General features: G+C 39.3%; 1 protein-coding gene across 2 annotated transcripts in view; it reads right to left on the bottom strand.

Annotated features, from left to right (window-relative positions):
- The window catches only part of LOC109992537 (cadherin-18), a 189,208-nt gene that overhangs the window by 22,093 nt on the left and 150,185 nt on the right, over positions 1 to 16,930 (bottom strand). For both annotated transcript variants that reach the window (XM_065949050.1, XM_020645202.3), the window contains exons 5-9: positions 15,652 to 15,819; positions 14,557 to 14,744; positions 13,679 to 13,932; positions 7,757 to 7,893; positions 3,123 to 3,244 (exon numbers count right to left, since the gene is read on the bottom strand). In XM_065949050.1, coding sequence (XP_065805122.1) covers positions 3,123 to 3,244; positions 7,757 to 7,893; positions 13,679 to 13,932; positions 14,557 to 14,744; positions 15,652 to 15,819 — 869 coding nt within the window. The remainder of the gene's footprint in view (positions 1 to 3,122; positions 3,245 to 7,756; positions 7,894 to 13,678; positions 13,933 to 14,556; positions 14,745 to 15,651; positions 15,820 to 16,930) is intronic.

Here is a 16,930-nt window from a genome sequence, read left to right as displayed (position 1 = left end):
TTAGCAATCATTTCTCACTCTTAATTGCTAGAGCACAAGAATGATTGGATCCTGATGATCCAATATTTTGTTGGTCATAATTAGTGACAGACAAGAGTTTGTTTGACCTATACAGCCAACCAGTCCTCTAACATTTTCTCTCCTCTACCTGTGTATGCTGCCCGAAAAAGGAGCTGCTTGCAGACCTCGAGGATTTCAGAGCATTAGGCCGGTGCCGATAGGGGGAAAGCTGGCATCTAACAATGACAGGGGCGCTCTGAGGGCAACCTCACTGACACTTTTGTCGTCTTGTTACCCTTAATTGGTAAAAGACACAGCGAGAGTGGGGGCAGAAAGTCGGAGTGTAGAGAAAAGCGATCTGAAATCCCCTGTCACTAGGGGTACTCCTTATCTTTAGTGTGAGATTTTGAGGTTGTTGTTGTTGTGCACCTTGGTACACTTGCACGAGCCTCTGTCTTTAACTGTGCTGTATCAAGAGTCCACTTTCCGTGTGCTTGAGTTCACTTGTGTGGGTGTCACAGATGACAGGGCGGCACTGGTGGGAGCATTTGCGCTTTGAAGAGCAGTGTTAATTGTTCCTAACTTAAAATTGTAATGATTTTGTTTTCCATCAACGTGAAATACCAGCTAACTACCACTTGATTACTCCTTAAAAAATCAGGGTAATGGGATGTTTTGTAAACCAGAGGAAGCGTTATAATTGGCTGTTAGCTGGAAAATGCCTGCCTGAGGAAACATCACTGCTTGGATGATTTCTGAGTGGGTGTAACGTTGTTCTCCATTGTGTCATTTTTTGGTTTTAATGACAGTTTGATGTGCCCCTGCTCGTGTCTAAGGGGTTTTTGAGCTTGAATCCTTCTGGCTACCAATGGTGCAAAAACACTGAACCATCATTTTCAGGACCTCCTCCCACTGTTGGCACTAAAAGATGTTTTTTTTTGACACCGCACTCTTGAGATCAGAAAACCAAACCCAAAATAGTATTTAAGGTCTATTACATTTTAACATTCAGGGGATATGACTAAGGCATTATACCACTAGAAATCATAGTAAGGCTGCAGCTCAAAGTTGACGATTCACAGGGAGTGTACAGGGAACAATGCAATAGCAACAGCATGTTAGGCTTTCATTTTTGCAAAGAAAGTCTCAGAATACCAGTTTAAAACACCAATTTTCAATTTAAGAAATCTGTGTTTACCAACTTTCTACTTACGCAGTTACACAAAGTCATGAGGGCCTGTGAGCTGAGCTGCTGCCAGCTTGTTTTTAGGTTGCTTCGCTCACTTCAGTGTTACATTCCCCCCAAGAAAACAAACTGTGAAAGACAGGGGTTGCGACTTGGGAAACTAACAACACAGTGCACTTGTTACAAAAGGGTAGCAAATGAGTGGGCATTGGGTTTCTTAAAGTGAGTAGGAGAACATAACCCACTGATTCTGTCAAAATGATAGACAAACAAACATTTGAGCCAAACCAGAAGAAAAGCGAGAGTCAATGCCCTTGGTAGGCATTACAAAGGGCTGAAAGGAAGATGTGTTTTCAAAACACACACAACGAAGATTATCATTAAAAAGCCAACTGATGGAGTTGACTCTCTGGATACACACAAGCAGCTGAGCAAGGAAACGTCAACCTCACTATGTAGCCTCCCAGCCCAGCTGATTGTCATCAGCCATCAGCTGAGGGAGAATGTCACAGGTGCAGTCAGTAGCTGCTGATGACCATGAAATATGTGACCTAGTTCCTTGAGAATCTATCCATACCATTAGGCCATCATTAATTCAGTTGTCATTGGGAATTTAAAAAGACTTCTCCTCTCTAAAACTAACTGAGAGGAACCTAAAACAGGTAAGATCGCATAATAAAGCAGTTTTACTCCAAAAGTCGTTGTCAAACTTTCTTTTGTAACGTTACGAGCTGCTAGCTGAGACGCGGCCTACTTTAGCTCACAAGCTTTCTAAAAACCCTGTTTCAATGATTTATTTTTTATATTTTTTTAAAATGGCGACCTGAATTTAAAGTAAGTAGTTGTTGCTTTAATGCTTCAATGTCATTACAACAGCTGGTGCAGTATGAAACCTGTTTCTCACTGGCTTTACATGAGAGAAATGGATAGTTGTAGATTCATTTTGAACAGCCAAATTTAGTCCAATTGAGAAAAATCAGAATCCTAAAGAGAGCCTTAAATACAAGGTTACAATTCATCTAATTAAAAAGTAGCTGATTTTACCAGAGCTATTTCTTTTTTCTGTGACAAAGGCAGCTTACCAATGGAAAGAGAAGTTTAATTCAAACATATCCACTTGTTTTTGGAGTGATTATAATTTTAAGGCATAACATTTCCACTGATGAAAAGCCGAAATAAAGACCTGCAGTTTAATAATCCTTCAGCAACTTTGACCTTCAGTTGTAATGGACACCAGCTAACCAATCAGAAAAATCTTCCACGTCCATAGCATAACAATTAAAATGCACACAGACTGTAAAATGTTAATGTGCAGCTCGTTCTATCACACGTGTTATCCTCTGAATGGTGATGTGAAGCTGTCTCATTTTAACACATCATTATTCTCCCCCACTTAATCCCCCGGGCCAAGAAACCCGAGGCTATAAAGCAACTGTTATTCAAATGTAATGCAAACTTTAAGTCAAACTTTTCTCGCTTGAAACGATTAAAAAAGAAAAATGTATTTAGTTGCGTCTTCCAATTCTTTACTCCACCATCCTTTCAGCCATTTCCGTGCCGCTGATTGCTCTATATCTCAAAAACCCTCTTAATTTCGAATGAATCAAAGACGACTGAGAGCAAACTGGAATGAGCTTCGATTTGGAGCTGTCATGGTTTGCTGCTAAGATACTCGTTTTTGAATGAGGGGGTGATAAGGCAGCTTCAGCCAATGCCTTCCCAGTCTCTTACACGGCTCAGCTCACTGTAAGCGACCCAAAACTGCTGAGGGAAACAATAGTTCAGGGCAGAAGCCGGCACATAAGTGAGGTAAATGCACAACTTTCCACTCTTCCCTCATGTGGTGTGTCTGCAGTGATGATGGATTAGAGGAGGGGGAAAAAAACAGATGCAAAGACAGAGATAGCTGTTGCACATTTTCTAGGTGACTACTCACCTGACCCGGCCTTGAGCTCTCACACACAATGACTTCCTCATCTGTGGCTATTTCTGGCGGGTTGTCGTTCATGTCAAACACATGGACGGTAACAGGAACTTGACTGAAAAGACCTGGGTTGTCTGTAGCAGAGAGAGAGAGAGAGAGAGAGAGAGAGAGAAAAGAAAAAGCATGTGATACAGAAGATGAAAGTCAAAGTCAGCCTTAGTAAGAAAGTAGAGCATCATCACTGTAAGGCTAAACTGAGACACTCTGTGCTCCTTTTCTCAGTCTGTGCTACAACAAAAACACTGAGGGATGTGATGCTCAGGAAGGCAATTTAGTGTAATAAAGCACATCTGATCATCTTGGTGCAGCATTTTGTCATCCCAGTTGGTGTGCTTGGTTGTGATGCCTTATTTGCCTCTCCACTGCATGAGCGACTGGTGAAGCATGCACAGCATATGGCTTCCATCCTCTCATTTTAATATCAGATCCTAATGGCAACAAAATGGCAGCCTATGCTGCTGAGATACATGAAGCTCACTTTAAATACATGATTTAACACTTAAATTATAATGAACCCGATCTAATTAAGATTTCATAATGTATTGCAGTGGATGCATTTTGAATCCATACAGCGTTAAAGTGCCAAGAGTGCAGCAAAATGGAGCTAAAGTGGCCCTAGAAGTCAAATTAGACTAATGCAATTTATATATATTTTTTAGCACTTGTGAGGGCTGTATGCAATAACAACACACTGAGCAAAAACAATTCAGACTATTATACAAACTGTACAAATGTGTACAATTACAGACTTTTTAAACCCAGAACATAAACCTTTAAAGCCATTAAAGTGGAAAATGTTTCCCATGGTTTTCCCTCATTTCAAGTTATCTTATCTAATTGGCTTTGAGCAGACATTTAACCCTCAACCAGTGGTCCAACTCTGTCCACAACAAAAGAAGACTGGTATTTTCTTAGCTGTGTTTCTGTTGTGGACATAGCATGCTGGGATGCCGGTGGGCTAGTGGTTAGTGTGCACGTGCCCCTTGTACAGAGTCTGCGGCCCACGTTTAAGTCCGACCTGAGGCTCCTTTCCTCTGTATGTCTTCCCCCACTGTCTCTCTTTCTTGCTCTCTCCCTAATTTCTGACTCTACCCACTGTCCTGTGTATCCGATGAAGGCAAAAAGTCCAAAGATAAACCTTTTTTTAAAAAAATAGAAGAAGCATGTAGCATGCTAGTTCAGCAAAAATGTCTGGTGTTGCATTCTAACTAATAAATTATATATATTAACATTCTTGGCTTTATCACCTCTTTGGCTTTATCCCCTTTTTTGGTTTTAACACCTGGTTTAGTAATCCCTCAATAAGAGACAAGAACAGGTTGCAACAAGTCATTACAGTTGCCATTAGGCAATTAAATGAGCAGTAGAGCTGCAGCTAAGGGTCGAGACATCCTCTGTTTGTTTGAGCTTGAGCTTCTGCCCTCAGGCTGGAGGAACAGGTTACCAAAGGCAAATATAATATTTATAACTCCAGGCCATCTTACTACTGAACTCTGATGATGACCCTGATGACTGATGATGGGTTTTATTTTGGTTTAATGATGGATTAATGAGCATTTTTATATCTCTCGGTTACCTGTTGTTACTTGATGCACCTATGTAGTTATTGTTTTTCATGATGTGTCTAATGCCTGAGTGTGCTGGTGTTTTCCAGCTGCTTCTTGTTCTCACACGGCTGCAAAACCAAATTTCCTCTTGGGGAAATGAAAGTTGAAGTCATTGTAGTTCTTATGCACTTCAAGTTTTCTATCTTGGTGGTTTAAAATTACGTTATAACTACCCAATTCAATTAGAAATTGATATTTTTTGCAGTATGTAAAAGCAACATCCACACGGTTTCATAGTGAGGCAATGTAAAGCTGATTTAAACTACTCCAAATGTTAAATGCAATTCATGCAACATACATTACAGCACTTATCCCCTTAAACTTTATCATTCTTATAGCTGTTTTTTTAACAGCAATAACTAAAACGATGATGGATTTTTGTTAAATAATGGTATTTTTACATCAGCTTCTGTTACAAGAAGCAGCCTAATATATTAGTGGTAAAAAAATCTCCATTATTTCCCTCCAGTTCAGGTTCTGGTTGCACTGGGTAGCTCCTAGGTTTCGGTTTGTTTTTCAGTGTGGAGCAGGACAGCAATGAAAAATAGCATGCTAACTCAGCAAACGCTTCCTTGAATATAAAATAGTCATGCAGATGCAGCAGTCTTTCTATTAAATGAATGCTTCAGGTTTTTATTTACTCTGGGTTTTCCATGCATGGTGTTTTTTATCTCCACTGGTTAAGAAGATCTGACATCACATTGACTGTACTTTAAGACATGTTTGGGTGCGTTTAGACATTCAATTACAAAAAAATTTAATCATACATTCTCTACTTCACTCCCTCGCTGTGCTCTGTCTACTTCTGGCGGGTTTTTAGACGGAAGGGCAGAGACTCTGCAGGATGCTTTGTGTCTCTGACACCGTGTCCTTGCTCATTCAAAGTGGTCAAAATGTATCATTCTGCCTTTTTGACATTGTCTGGGCGCGTAAGTGTGCCCTTGCATACTAAGAAGAGGTGAAGAGATAGAGGAACATTAGCATTCAGCACTTCTGTTGGTTGGCCAGAGAGTTGCCTAATTGTGATTACAAATTACTGGAGTTACCTGATAGCAGTTCTTGAAGTTAGCGGGGGCCTGCGCTGATTTAATTAATTTTCAATGTAGGAAAGGACGTTCAAACAATTGGGGACTAATTTGATTTTGTAATTAATTATAAGAAAAATACACTAACCTATTTGAATACATTCTTATCAATATGCAAATGATCTTGTTCAGCTTTGTTTTCTCCAGACATCAGTTGCTCATTTCAGTATTAACTCAGCAGGTATTAGTCTGTGTTTAAATACTGTTAAAGACAATTGATAGTTCTCAATGAGCCTGAGCAGTTAACGGACTGTAAGCAGTGGAAAAAGGTTCAAAATACTCATGTTTAGCAACTGATCAGGGATTGAAATTTTAAATACAGTTACATCTGGTGTGAACGCACATTTAATTCCTATTTCCAAAATCCTACAAACCTGTGCAAACAATATACCAGTATAAAATGCTGAGACATGCACCATACAGGTATCTAGCAGGAGTGCAAACACCACATTGCAAGAACGGATGGTCTAAAAGTGCTACACATCTGCACAGAAATTGCATGTTGTGAAGTGCGCAGAATGCAAAGGAACTTGTCACGCAGAAAGACCTTTTAAACCTTTTTTCCCCTCTGAGAAAAAAAAAATCAGAATGCATCTTGGATTTTATGGTAATTTCTTTCAATTGACTAATTTAATGATAAAATGATCTGAATAAACAAAAAAACAAATCAAAGGATTTTTGCTGAAGGTGGAAGTTGCCCTTTGAGGGAAATACACCTAAATACAATTTCAACCAAAATCTTAAAAAAGTGAATCTGGAGAAAATGACCAACCCTGCCTTTATTTAAAAAGTAGAGCAGAACATCAAATAGATACAAAAAACATTCAAATGGTTGGATTTGCAGTTGTCGACAACAAACCATTTACCCCTTAGCCCTCGTTTACGTCACTGTCTTTAAAATAAAAAAAATTGAAAAATTGTGGTCTACTCGTTAAAGGCCGACAAATTGTGATTCTGCTGCAGTGGATGTGCGACCGCAGCGACACTCTGAACTGTCTGCTGCTGAAGTGTCTTTGATCAAGACGTTGAAGTGAACGTCTAAATAAAAAAAACCGGCTCGCTGCAGATTTTATTCTGTGGATAAAATCAGAGTGTGCACTGCACACAAACTGTGCAGTCATTCCTTTTTTTTATGGAACCATCTTTTTGTTGATATTGATTTCCACTCCAATTTTACACGCTATGAATTTGAACCTGAACCGCTCTCTGACTATATGATCCCCTCCAGGTGTCTTGTTATCTAAAAAAAAAAAACCCTCTGGATTAGAACTATAGCACCGACCCTGATTTTTTGAATTTCCACTCTTTAAATCATGCTTTTGTGGCATCAAGCTCACCGATAGGATATGAATGCGTTTGTGATAACGATTTATAATGCCTCCGATTAGCTCGGGGCTAAACAATATGAGTGTGGGGAGAAGGAGCAATCTCTTTTAAGTGCCTCTTTCAGACAAATGCATAATAGTATTTCATGTGTTTACTACACTCCCTGAAGGTGTTGGAATGGGAGAAATGTTACCTTGCTTATCAAAATATTTATATGTCAGAAGGTGAAAAGACTGATACCGGCCGTGTATGTGTGCCAACAAATCTGCTTATTTGCCTCCTATTCAATATGTAGATGATGTTGAGAAAACCGTATACGATGTCACAATTACATCTTTATATTTTTTAAGCAGACGTAGAACTGGGAAACATTTCCAGACTTATTTTTCCATTCCAGGATGAAAATGAAGAAATCGCAGAATTGGAGGAATGAACAATGTCAATAAGTCAAGACTAGAGAGAAGAAAGCCTCACTCATGGACACTCACAGAGCAAACACAAAGAAGGCAAGTGCATTGCATTTACTAATCATTACTATTCAGTTTATGGAAGGAACCTGGGTACCTACCAACCTCCGAGGCCATCACAGTGATGTTGTGCCAAGACATGTCCTCTCTGTCCAGAGGCTGTGTCGTCCGTATCAGTCCACTGCTTTCATCGATTCTGAAATACCGAACGCCGTCCTCTTTGCTGTCCAAGAAATACCTATTGGATTGAGGAAATTGTGATCGAATTAATCAAATTCAAAGACAGAATACAGAGAGAGATGTATAAGTGATGGAATAGAGGATATCATCAAGAGGGTTGGTAATCTGTAGGCTACCGGGAAAGTTAGTTGAAGGTGTCCAAAGAGCATGAATATTATTGATTTACATGCCAAAATATCTTGTTATAACTCGGCTAACAGAGCTGGAACTTCTTAATATTTAATGCTATTGCCATTTTCTGAAAAAAACTTCAATATAACCATTTAAGCGCCTGTGAAAAACTTTTGGTTTGGGTTGATTTTGGTGCCCCTGTGGACAAAGTACCTCTTATATCTTTGCTAATCGTGTCCTATACATCCATAATTAGGTTGTTGTTTATCATCAACAACCAAAATCTCATCTTGATTTCTTTACACAGTACAATACACTTCAAGAGAATATTTGCTTGAGAGCCATTTTCCTTTTAGTTTACATGTACTACAGAATAGAGCAAAGAGATGATCTTTTCTCCAAACAGCTCTGCAACAGGCACACCAAGTGCTCGGTGATATGGCATGTTTTATGCTACACATCATGGAAAACAGGGTTATTCTGGGAATTATGTGGTTTATAAAAATTATAATGAATAATACATGCATATACTGTATATCAATCATAGCTCAACAAATTGCTAAATTTAGCTAATTTAATGAAGCCAATGGTACCAAATGAAAAACCGTTTGGGAGCTGGAAACACCAAACGATCTTGACCACTAAAAAGAGCCGGAATTCCCACCACTATCACTTTAAAAACAGAGCATTAGCTCGCTAGCTTCAATGCTCAACAATAGATGCTAGATCACAGGCTGTCCTTGAACAAACAAGGGTTAAGTGACAAGTAGGAGACATGTTAACAAAATCCAAGCAACAGACAGATGTTCAGCTCCTAAAGGCGTGACAGTTACAGTTCCCCAAGCATTACATGAAATAACTGATGATATCATCTGGGTAATTTTTCCAAAGATGGCTCCCTTTAGAGTGTTGCTGCTCATTATGTGTAAACTGACCTTTGTGTAAAACCTGTCGAGAGCCTCTTCTAATCAAATAAGCACTCATTTAAATGCCTCAGAACACTGCAGGAACTAGATGTACTTCAGCACTTGTTTTAGTTCAACAATTATATTGTGGCTCCAAAAACAGACATTTATTCACTTTTGCTTACGTCTAACTTCACAACAAAAAGGCATAACCTTGACAGCAAAGTCACAAATCGATGATAACAGACAGACAAACCCATGCTTTCCAATGAAGAATGCTAAGAGCCAATACAAGCCTTTGCATGGAAACCTTAATGCCTCTGTGGTTTTTCAGTCTGGTCCCACCTTGAAACACACACATAAGAATCCCCTCTGCTCCCAAATTGACGTCCAGTCTTGACAGAATGTTCCAAAAATACACATTTCTAAGTCGAGAGCAATTACATTCAATATTAAATAATGACAAAAGGCATATTTTAAGCAGGCAATGTTTACACTGTTGTAATGGGTTTCCAGCAATGCTGTTATCAACCCAGAAGCACGGCAGTCTGATGAATACAAAGAAGAAAGAGCAGCTCCTCTCATGAGTTCAAGCACAAAATGAGCATTGAATGTATTCCCTAATTCATCTCTTAATGACCTATTTACACCTTTAATCCAGCATTCGTTCTCCTGAGTAAGACAGCCTAAGTCGACAATTTTGTTCAATTGACGTGAGTGATAGGAATGGCGTTGGGATATTTATGCCAGGATTGCATTTATGTCACATAATGAACTGTTGGATTGCTTACAAGTTTACCCAGCACCCTCAGTAGAAATGGTGTCATGATTTATTAAATGCTCAGTCGTGTGAGAGCATTAAGGCTTTTAAGGCAAGTGCTTAGGTGCTAAGCGTTCACTTTGTCAAGGAAAAAATTCTCTGAAAGACACGTCAGTTCTATTAATTGCTGCTACCAGTGATACAAGTCGTGCGTTTTGTTGTGTGAGGGCTTATTTTCTTATTTCCAGAGATAACAAGCCAAAAGTAAAGATGTTTCATTGTATAAGGATCATTTTTAAGAAGACTGTTCAAACAAAAAATCGGTATTTCCCTTAACATGAAGTTTAAGGATAATTTAATGTGATTAACAGTCACATATTATGAAAAATACACTTTTCTATGTTACTCAAACACTACTATGTGTCCCTAGACTGTCTACAAAACCCCAATAATGAGAAAAGTCCATCCTCTCTGTCTATCGCCTGCTCCTCTTTTCAGAAAATGTGTGATCAATTAGGCCGTTTGGAGATTCTACCTTTGTGACATCACAAAGGGCAGTAACCCCTCCCCCCAGGTGGATGACACTCCCACAGCTCGTGGTTTGTTCTGCCCACAGAGTATGCCTTTCCTTCATAAACTTTGTGCTTGATGCAAGAAAGCCCAAGCCACACAAACCCTTCGAGAGAGTGTTAGGGTTAGCCCTAACACTTCTTTGGGGGGTCACTGGTTAAAATTTGACATGAAGATGGGTACGGAGATGTTGCCATGTACCAAGGGTTTATTGCCTGTGAAGTGGTCATTTAAGGACATCTGAAAACTCAGCTTGTTAGAGTGAGCTTTACATGTTCAGACTTGGCTCGGTTCTCATTAGGGGAAGGGGGCAATCATCGCTCTACAAAGACACACATTAGTCTTATTTGGCGGTCCTACACTTTCAACAACCCTTGAAAACCCCCCGCAGCCCCGTGCATCACACAAGCAACATGCCCGGCTAAGCTTTACTGTGAACCTCTTTGTCAGCCTGGGCTGTGCTTCACTGTTCTTTAAAGTGAGGTCAAATAGTTTGCCTTTGAATGTTGGTGTTTGAGCATTAGTTGATTTTGACCTGTTGCCGTTGTTAGACGAGATCAAAGACTTTATGTAGATGGGTGTGTAGTCACTAGCAAAGTGTACAGCTACATTTGTCATGATTCTGAAACGTATTTACCCAGTGATTTTTGAGTTTCAAAGAAATTCAGCCCCGTACAGTATTTACCGATAAAGAAATGTATGAAAGCGTATTGCATTAATATGGGGATTTGGGTAAATGACGAAAGGGAAAAGATTACATCATAAAAACTTGAAAGATAACAAAGGGTTAATGCATTTTTCGTTTAGGCAGGGGGAAGTGGGAGGAAGATCAAAAGGCAACGATGACGAGGGTTATTGAATTGATTGTGTTTTATTTCCGTCTTGGTTTAAGGCATTTGGGGAATATTAGCGTCTTTCAATACTAACGATGATATTCTTATGAGCTTGTCGTCTTCACAGAGGCATCTTAAGGTTTTATGGCTGTTCAGACGGAAAGCTAACGCTCACCTCCTTAACATAGCGTTATTCCTTTAGGATAAGTTCAATAGAGATGGTATGCTTCACGGACATGAAGTCCTGCACCTGAAATGCAATTAAGCTGGCTATGTTTAAGGGATTTACTGAAACTCACAGAAGCGTACTCGTCATTACGCAATCTTTATCTCATAATAACAAGAAACCAGGCAGAATTTTCTTCCCCATATGAATGCAATACGCTGCCGTAGAAATTAGCTATCCATTCCAATTTAGTTTTTTGATCCAGAGCTGTAAACATGTTTATTTCTGCTGTAAAAACTGGGATTTTTGAATGGGTGTGTAAATTACTTCAAAGGCTTGCTGGAGATAGCCTCAAGTGGACACTTGAGGAACTGCAGGATTTTTCACTCAACACCAGAGGTTGCTGCTTGTTGATAACACGGTCTTCTTTAAATAGATATTTTGCTTGATTTGTAGTGTCTCTCTTGGTGACACATCATGGCCAGTTTTCAATGTCCTTGTTATTATTATTTTTTAAATCACAGCTTTTTACACTTGAAGAGAACAGAAATTTGTTGAAGATGGGTCCGACTTGAATCCCTGCAGTGCTTTAAAGTAATCAGGCTAAGAAGTTTGCATAACTGCTCTTGATGATTATGATAATGCATAAGAGCAACCAGAGGTAATGAGCCATCAAGACTGTGTGAGACTATTTAGATGTCAATTTCAAACCAACATTTGATATGTCACTTCAATGACATGTTTATTTCACTGCACGCATGGGCAGACTTGTGATGATCAAAGAGAGCCAAATACTGATCCCTGATGCATTCTGCATTCTGATGCAAACCCAGGGAGCAGTGCTATGGTATGTTTAGCTTTTTTTCTGGGTTCAAGTGGATGTCATCAAAATGCTTCCCGCTGCTTCTTCTCAATGTGCTCAACATTGGGAGTGATGTGCGGTAGGAATGGACAAGAAGGAGGTATCCCACAAGGAGAGCAAGGCAAGTCTTTCATATGTAGATTTCCTTCTTGTTTACTACAAATCTTTCGCAAAGTCTTAAGACTCTGGCACGAATCAAAGACTCATTTTTACCCTGTGTCTTCCTCCCATTTCAAGCTGTTCATAATCCACAAGAAAAAAAAACGATAGGATGAACACCCAAAAATGGCGAGGACAGCAGCATGGTGACAAGTCACTGCTTAATGCTGTTAAAAAAAACCCTTGGGCTCTGAGGCCTATAGCGAAGCTTGAAACTATGACCCTCTATCGTAACAGCAACAGAACATTGGTTCTTACTGATATATCAGCAATGCGTCATCTCATGGGGAGTATCATGTTTACAGGTCCTTCATCATTTATGCCAAGGCTACATAGGGAATTCAAATTAAAAGAAGCAGTGCGGAGGTGCTTGAGTGCAATGTTTTGAAAGCAGGCACCTGTGCAGAGTGAAAACCTGGGATTAGTCCACAGCCTGAGGGTGATATCAATCTTCTTTCGACAGTACACAAGCATGTGTTTAGAGCGCATACAAATGGGCTAAGCAGTTGCATTGCCGCGGGTTACTTTCACAGGTTTTGCAACCGAAAAAACCATCAATCTAATGATGCCAAAATGTGTGATTCATTATGCATATTGCTCGGGATGTGAAACATTAACGGCATTCGCAGTATCAGGTACAAACAAGAGGCTCTTCAATATATTGCAGCATACCTTGTATTCTATTTCACAGTATGCTATCTGTTCCTATGTCCAGAGAGAACCTCAGATCTCCATGAAAAACCACTGCAGATGTCAAAATTTTCTCATTTTCTCTGCAATGTTGAAACTTAAGTATCTATCTTTAAAAGGTGAAATCATTCGGGGCAAAGAAATGACTTGCAAATTAGAGTTTTTAGTTAGGCAAACATTTCTTGAGGGCAGAAATAATCGTGTTAGTCGACTTAAACGTCACTGAGCTAAACTGAAGCACCTCAGAGAGGTTTTTTCTGGTAAAATTTAAATGCCAAAACACAAAACAGGATCAAAGGAATAAAATTAAAGTAACTCTTAAAAACGCAGTGGCCAGAATAACAAATTGATTTCCTCACAACCCCAAATTCTTGCATTGCAAACGTATGCTTTACCAATTAAGCTCAATTTTTTTTTCAAGTTAGGCTGAGAAATGTCTTCAGCAGGACTAGTTTCTGTTTCTAATTAAAAAAAAAGTTTCCATGGCTTGCATTTTTGGCAACCAATTAGTTGACAAAGTGACAGAGTTGCATTGGCTGTCGTTCAGATCTGAAGAAGCATTAAGCCTCAAAATAATCCTCAGAATATTAGCAACCTCCTCTTCAACCGTTCACTTCTGCAGTGTGCTTGTCTGATGAATAATGACACACAAGTGTATCTCTTGAATATAAAGTAATAATGCATAACATATCTGTAATAATAATAGCAGAATGTTTGTGGGTCTTACCTGACAGGACTGTTCCTGCCGTCCGGATCTCGAGCCAATACGGCACCAACCTCTGTGCCACTCTGTGCGTTCTCATATACATCCAGATTGTAATGTTCAACAGAAAAGACAGGTGCTTCGTCCACGTCCCCGACTGTGATTTTAAGGGTGGCAGTGTCTTTGAAAGAACCAAGGTAGGAAAAACGAGGATCCACGTGTGTATTCACCCCTTCAATGTGGAGGGTGTAGGTCTTCTTTCTCTCGTAGTTCAGAGGCTGTCCGCAAAAGGCACCAAAGGAAAAAAAGAGATTAGCAAGCCCGATAGTGTGAAGTTGTGTGGGCTAGAAACATGAAGTGCAAGCCATCTTAAGAGTCTACAAGGAAAGCAAATCCCAAGATAACGAGATAAATAAACCCAGATCTCCAGAAAACAACCAAAATGTGCTCCTAAGTGAGGGGAAACTGACAAAAATCTAAATGTATTGATGCATGTTTGCATCCGTGTCAAAGACTGGTGCTGAAGTGCAACATCAACAGGACATCTTTACTCTGAAAGTCACATGCTATACCTTTAAAGTGTTTGTTACTTTGTAAATCAAAGTGTTCTTCTTCTACTCCTCTTTTATTGGTGAATTGCTTCCCATTAAAGTGTATTATTACTTCCACCATCTGTTACAACTCCCTACAGAAACCAATTTTGCATTGTATATGCATCAGTGTCCACGTAGGCCTTTAAAATATTGAATACAACCTGCTCATCAAAATGCTACTTTACAGCAATGCTTGTTAAAAGTGACCCATTAAGTCAAAAGGCTGACAAACACAGCCTTTTCCTCATATATTTTTGCGATGATTCCCTGATAAATCACATTTCTTGCTTGAAGACAGCTTGCTTTTACCTTTTTGAGGCTGATGATTCCCTCTCTCGTGTCCCTCTCCGTGGAGATGGAGAACATGTTGGCCCCCTCAGAGTTAATGATGCTGTACTTGATGTCTGCATTGACGCCCAGGTCCTCATCGTTGGCTTTGATCTTCCCTACCGGTTTCCCTACTTGAGCTGATTCAGGGACGTACAGCTGGTAGTTTTCTGTGGATAAGATTTGACGTGTGCCCGTTAAGAAACAGCTAAACACATGTTTTAAACAGAAGCTGATCTGCCCCTCATCATTGTCTGAATGCCCTACTAAAAAAAAAGGGCTTGGCTAAGCAGTTTGATTCTCCCACCAATTGTTCCTGAGGGAATGTCATTAAAAATACTCTGCAGTGCTTCAGCTGACATTAAATGTTAAACTGAGGTTGATAGCAATGCACTGAGGCAGATGATTATTGAGAAAAGCTTGATGGTTTTGAAAGAGTTTGTCCCTGCAGCACAAAATAAAATACTAGCATCCAATTTGTGTCATTGGGAACTTTTTGAGAGATAATCACAACTTTGTCATGACTTAAGTATATCATTAAAATGGAGAAAATGGGAGCGCCAGTAGCCTAGCGGTTATTTTGCGTGCCCCATGTACAGAGGCTGTAGTATTTGTCGCAGCGGCTGTGGGTTCGAATCCAGCCTCTGCCCTTTGCTGTATGTCATCTCCCACTCTCTCCTCCCAACATTTCCTGTCTCTCTTCAGCTGTCCTATCCAATAAAGGCAAAACGGCCCCAAAATATGTGTCTGCAGTATTTGACTACTGAGTAATACTGTATATTAAACATGATCATGAAGAATACTGAGCTTATGAAATTAGGGTAGTAGTAGTAGTAGTAAAGTATTAACATCGGAAACATTACCAATTTGCAGAATTAGCCTTTTGATTAGCTAACTAACTGACACACATGAAGACAACAATGTATCAGTGTTGAGAGTTTTCCGATGGAGGCGACGCTGTAGTGCAATGTAGGTTAATTGAGTTGCACCAAACATGAACAAGTATCTATTTTAAGAGAACTTAAGCTTGTGTTGTGTTGTCTGGACTGTATTTAAAGGATCAAGTTGTATACATACTTTGTGGAAACTTGGGCGGGTTGTCGTTGATGTCTGACAGAGTGATGTTGATGGTGGTGGAGCCAGAGAGGCCTCCGACCTGGCCTGCCATGTCTTTGGCTTGGATAACAACGGTGTAGTGTTCCCTGGCTTCCCGGTCCATGTTAGCTAAGGCAGTCCTGATGATTCCTGCATTGGCGGAATAAATGAACAAAACAATTCAAGCTAAAATAGCATCAAACAGTTCTCTTAACACACATTTATTTTACTAGGAATATTTCCTATTGTGAAGAGCAGACTTACACAAACAGAAATGACTAATTAAGCAGTGTTCAGTAGCACAATACTTGCATTTATTTGTCAAGTAAGCATGCATTCTGTTGACTCAGTAGCTGATACTAGATGAGGGAGATTAGCCAGAATGGGTTCAAGGAATTATATACATTAAGTGTCAACATGACGGAAGGTTCAGCTAGTGAGAGTTTTATGAATACATTTTAAGTATGCATAGTGATATCATCTGCATAATAACTTTTTGTATAAGCAACATTGCAACATTTGTTTAATCAAATTAATTTCAGTTCAAAAAACCTTATGTATCCATTCAGAAATTCAAAAAAGGTTATTTGGTACATATTGCAAATAATATAGGACCCAGTATGGACCCTTGTGGGACCCAATTTTGTTCATATAAAACAAAACATGTACAGTCATGAAATATGTATTTTCAATCTAAGATTGAACTGATGCATAGTATTCTCCGATGAGGCTGTTTTTAGGATGTTTGTTTTTTAGTCCTTTTTTTAAATTGTTCTCAAAACATGCACTTTACGATAAATCAACTTCTTCCAAGGGTGTATTTCTTAGACTGACTTTTTTTTAGACAGTTTCTGTTGCAGAGAAACTACTGACATAAATTACATATAAATGTGTTGTTTTCATAATAATCACAGTACAAAAGCTATAAAAGGCATGATTCTAGACAACATCAAAGAAGAAATCACTGTGAAGCCAGTGAATATAAAACTGTTCGAGTTGTCAACATGAGCTGTCACTGTCTCAATATTTTTTTCCATATAAACATCTTTAAGTTATGGAATACTCAAAGCAATGCATCACACATCCCTTCAAAGACCAATGCCATAAAAGTGTGCTTCTTTCATCTTTGTTTCTCCTGGTCCCTCATTTTCAAGGTTATAGCCTTTCCTCACTTCTCATTATATTGAGAATGACTATGCAACCTTGGATCAGGACAGAATGCAACTTTCTGAGGCACCCACTCAATCTCATTTATTACCAC

This window comes from Labrus bergylta, chromosome 20 (genome assembly GCF_963930695.1).
Source record: "Labrus bergylta chromosome 20, fLabBer1.1, whole genome shotgun sequence".
Classification (NCBI taxonomy): Eukaryota; Metazoa; Chordata; class Actinopteri; order Labriformes; family Labridae; genus Labrus; species Labrus bergylta.
The sequence above is the reverse complement of the archived record's forward strand: the minus strand, read 5'-3'. Positions and strand labels throughout refer to the sequence as shown.